Source organism: Penaeus chinensis, chromosome 14 (assembly GCF_019202785.1).
Source record: "Penaeus chinensis breed Huanghai No. 1 chromosome 14, ASM1920278v2, whole genome shotgun sequence".
Taxonomy (NCBI): Eukaryota; Metazoa; Arthropoda; class Malacostraca; order Decapoda; family Penaeidae; genus Penaeus; species Penaeus chinensis.
Window position 1 is genome coordinate 130,001 of NC_061832.1, and position 5,000 is coordinate 135,000.

Below are 5,000 nucleotides of genomic sequence, written 5' to 3' on the forward strand. Positions count from 1 at the left end.
AGATAAGATTCATCTCCTGTACAATCATGACAATAGTATCCTACCAGTAAGTTACATTATAGTATCATAATATGAAATTACTTTTCAGTATTTGCTAGGCCTCTTTATGAAGACTATAGACATTATTCCAAACTCTGAACCAATGTGATAAGTTTTCCACTTATCATCATTCTGTACTAATCTTAGATCTTGTAAGTTATCTCAAGCTCATATATTTTTTCATTATCTCCAGGTTAACAAGATAACAGTGAAGATGAGGTCTGTCTCCAGTACCTAAAGACAGCCTTAGTGTGACAATTTAAACCTCTTTCTGACATCATCCAAGTTCTGAAGCTAACAGTGAGTATTTTTGAAGGCTGTTGGATTTGTTATGTATGTTATCATTTATGTTGATATTGTTGTTAGTACTGTTTTTATCATTATTGCTATTTTTATTATCATTATTGTTATTGTGATATATTTTCACATGTTGCCATTTTATAAAGCACTTTTTTTATGATATACATTCCTTCTGTTGAATGTTTCATGTCATTCCCCAACCAATCAGATGTTTACTTTATCGTTTTCATTTACTTCCATGTCTTAATTATGTAAATTTGCTTTATCATGCATGTTTATATAATTTTCTGGACAATCAGCAGAGAGAAAAATGGCCGATGAGGAGACAGACGGAGCTCACATCTTAGTGAACGCTCTTGTCGATCAAGGAGTAGAGTACATGTTTGGGGTAAGTAAGGACTGTGTCTCGTGTTTTCAGTTTGATTTAAAGCTTGCTTTGTGATTGAAATTCCTTTGTAAAATTAACCACTTGCCACTGGGGAAAATTCATTAAAAATGGGGGAAATGCTGTACTCATTATTTATATTTTTGTGAAATGTCTTTGCACATAGATGGCTCGGCTAGTTCTTAGCTACAAAGGAGTCAATTAGTAGACCTTGCAACCTTACTTAATTTCATCATTCTCTAAATTGGCAGTAAAATCATATTTTTAGCTAATACTACGAATATCGATGGAGTTGTTTTTATTATAGAAATTATAATTACTATAATGTTATAAACATTAGTAACAGCAAAATAAGATAATGTAAAATATTTTCATCAATCAAGCAAAAGGGTAAACGGGCGAGACAGCCAGTACTCTTAATTGGCTCATTGGTGACTTAGTACAAGTGTAGCCATCTATGTGTAAAAATAATTAATAAAGTAAACTCACAGTGGACATGGCTTGTACGTACATGCCATGCCCATCGGCATTGGGTTAAGTAACATGTTGCTTGATTATTAGAATGATGGTAATGATATGGTACTGATTTTCCCCGATATGCTATGTGAGTGTGTATGTGTGTGGTTCCAGAATTAGGAGACTAAAAAAAAAATAATGATAATTCAGTAAGTAAAAACATGAGTGAAGAGATGATGAAAGCTGCCATATTTATAACTATTGTGGGTTACAGATTGTTGGAATTCCTGTTGTCGAGGTGGCAGTGGCAGCACAGCAAGCGGGAATCAAGTATATTGGAATGCGCAACGAACAAGCAGCATGTTACGCAGCACAAGCTATTGGTGAGATTTCTTCCTTTCTTTTTATTTCATTGCTTTTTCTTTTTTTTCTGTATTTTTTTCAACTTTCTATTTGCTATTTTTTTTCTGAAATGTATTTTAATTATTGAATACTCAAATTAATGTTTCTAGAGACTTTGGAAAGGAACTTTTTTAGAGATTGCTACACTTACCTTCCTGAGACATGAATATTATTGAGTACCAGAAACTTTTGACAGATTTTCAAAAAGCTTATGATATCAAGCCAGCTATTCATAGGCAACACTATCATTGATTTTTTTTAAACCAATAATCCCTGTATGATGTTTCAGCAACTTTCTGTAGATAATATTTACATTAAATGATTTATCATTCTTGGATGTCTAAATCATTCTTCTTTGTATAGTGATGTCTATTTTGGCCCCAGCATGGGTAACTAATACAAACCATTCTATCATTAACTTTTATGACTTGTCCCACTGTCTGTCAAACTTTTTATCAGCATTTATATCTAATACATACACTTAACTTCTCATTTCTGTAGAAAGATCTAGAGGAATTTACAGATGTTAGCATAATGATTTTATAGCAAATACTTGATTTTACATTTTTTGTAGAAAGGTATGAAGGAGAGTTAATGACTCCTCAATCCAACAGTAACCATGTTTCAGTATTTCATCTTTATGAATACCACATAATTTGGATTTAAAAAGATGTAATAACTAAAATTCAGTTTATTCTCTTTGAAATTATTCATTTTTACTCTTACCAATTCATCATTTGTCACAGGGTACTCTTTTTCACTTCCCTCTGTCGCCCTCAGGATACCTAACTGGCCGTCCAGGAGTGTGTCTTGTGGTCTCAGGCCCTGGCCTTCTGCATGCCATAGGGGGGATGGCCAATGCCCAGAGTAATGCCTGGCCGGTGCTGGTTGTTGGTGGTTCTAGCGACCAGGACCAAGAAGGCTGCGGTGCCTTCCAGGAGTGTCCACAGGTCAGGCTTTGTGATTTTGTTCTTTTGGGTGGCATTGTGCCTGTGTACTTTTTTGCATAGAATTGTTTAGTGCATATGACCACAAAATGCAGCAGTTCCTTAGTCTTTTAGCTTAGCTTGGAGACAAGAAGAGATCTGTATTTAAAAAGCACACAAAATTATTTGGTTAAAACCTGCCACTAGACTGAGATTATGTTATTTGGCTTGGCTTCATCAAAGTATTGTAATTTGACATTTTCATTTTATTTTACTATGTTTTATTTTTGTTTGTTTGTTCTCTAGACATGAAGAAGGACTTAGTAAGGTACTGGGACATGCACTGGCCACTGTGGTTTTGTTTTATATATATATATATATATATATATATATATATATATATATATATATATATATATATATATATATATATATATATATATAATGTATATATATATATATATATATATATGTATATATATATATATATATATATATATATATATATATATATATATATATATATATATATATATAGCTTCATAAGTGTTCAGTCACCAGGTATTAATTAGTAATCTTTCCTGATCTCTCATGATTACTCCATTCCTTGATATTTTTTTGGGGGGGAGATATTTCTGATAATATTATTATTGTTAATAACATCATTATTATTATTTTCATATGGAAGATGGTGATTATTATGGTGAGGGTTTACTGGCACATTTAAGACATCGTTTTGAAGAAGAGTAATTTTGCTTTTGATGGTTGTACAGAAAGATGTAATACTATTGATTATTTATTATACAAAGTACAGTACACATAAACAAATAACCATACAAAAAAAATAATACCTAGAAGAAAATATATATCAGGGCTATAACGTTCATAAATTCACTCATCGATGCTGTCACTGTTTATTCATCACCATTCACTGTTCACTTTTCACTACATTTAACATTTTCAGTTTTCATTTTATCAAGTACCTCACACTTCACATAAAATCCTGTTTCTTCTTCATACTATTCTGGTAGTACAGAAGAATATTTTCCCCACAGTTCTAAATGAACATAAAACAATGTAGAAATGTAAATTATATTCTAACAACCTAATTTGGATTTATGCAATATGCAAATGAACAAAGCTATAAATTACTATTTATAAGACATAACTTTGCTGAAAAGATCTTTAACCTTGCTTAAGCCTGCCACGATAGCTACCCATACAGCTACACCACAAACAATGGTGACATCACACCCACGAACAGTCTCGTGGTGATGGTGTTTTTTGCTATATATGTTTTGAAAGGGGTATTGCATCACCCGTTCATAATGAACCACATTATATAGAGTGATATATCAGGAACTTTAAAAGATATGGACACACCACATTTTAATCTCCAGATGTACATGAAATATATTTTTAACAGTAACTTGCTGCCTTTGACAGTATTATCTAAATATTCTCACATTTTTGAAGGTGGAAGCATGCCGTCTGTACTGTAAATACTCCGCCCGCCCCCCGAGGCTCGACGCAATCCCTTACCATGTAGCAAAGGCCATCAAATCCACTACTTATGGACGTCCAGGAGCTGCGTATTTGGACTTCCCCGGAAATCTGTTGAATGAGAAGACAAGTGAGAGCTCAATCCAGCCATTTCCAAGGTGCGGGTGTGTGCTTGCTTACAAGCTTGTGAATTAATATGTTTTGGTTTTGAGTTTGGTGGTTTACTGGTTTTTTTCTGGGTGTATGTTTCTTCTTCTTCAACACTGAATAGTGTACCAGTTAATACAAGCTTTATCATATTGTTATATTTATTGTTCTATAGAACTAAGTCCATACAACTCAGGAATGTATAATGTGATGCAATAGAAGAATGTAGAATACATATGTAAGTAAAAAAGATTGTATTATTTTTATGGTGAGGAAATTTTTTCATGTTTTCAACTTTTGCATCTTTACAGTTTTTGTCAACGTTAAAGACCCACAGGACCTCTGTTGACGTCATCACAATATTACTCAAAACCAAAACATCTCTATTGACAGGAACCCTGCACCACCAGTGTCACTGGCATGCCCAGAGAAAGTTTCAGAGGCAGTGGCACTCTTGGCAGGTGCCAAGAGGCCACTGATTGTTGTGGGAAAGGGAGCGGCCTATGCACGTGCCGAGGACCAAGTCAGAGCTCTGATTGAGAAGACAGGACTGCCTTTCCTGCCCACACCTATGGGTGAGGATTGGTTAGGGAGGGTGCGGTATTCATAGCTATAGATTTTGATGGAAACTTGAATGAAAAAGCCCATAACTCATCCAAAAATTCATGCTTTGGAATCAACATATAACTAAGCTTTTATTTTATCCAGTATTCATTAGAGCCAAATATGGCTACAGTCCAGCTGAGTTTTTAAGAGTTATTTTTTTTTTTTTTTTTTTTTTCCAAAGTCCCAAGAATTATATGAATGTGTGTGTGTGTGTGTGTGTTTGCATATATATTTTT

At 33.7% G+C, this 5,000-nt stretch overlaps 1 protein-coding gene across 4 annotated transcripts in view; it reads left to right on the top strand.

Moving 5' to 3' along the window:
* LOC125032303 (2-hydroxyacyl-CoA lyase 1-like) overlaps positions 1 to 5,000 on the top strand; it is a 9,691-nt gene that overhangs the window by 1,057 nt on the left and 3,634 nt on the right. Inside the window, exons 2-8 of one of the 4 annotated variants that reach the window (XM_047623397.1) lie at positions 1 to 46; positions 233 to 339; positions 639 to 727; positions 1,455 to 1,563; positions 2,363 to 2,532; positions 3,985 to 4,169; positions 4,552 to 4,733. The exon at positions 1 to 46 is cut by the window's left edge and continues 32 nt beyond it. In XM_047623397.1, the coding sequence (XP_047479353.1) occupies positions 650 to 727; positions 1,455 to 1,563; positions 2,363 to 2,532; positions 3,985 to 4,169; positions 4,552 to 4,733 (724 nt within the window). In that variant the 5' untranslated portion in view covers positions 1 to 46; positions 233 to 339; positions 639 to 649. The remainder of the gene's footprint in view (positions 47 to 232; positions 340 to 638; positions 728 to 1,454; positions 1,564 to 2,362; positions 2,533 to 3,984; positions 4,170 to 4,551; positions 4,734 to 5,000) is intronic. The other 3 variants (XM_047623400.1, XM_047623399.1, XM_047623398.1) reach the window with 3 other exon arrangements.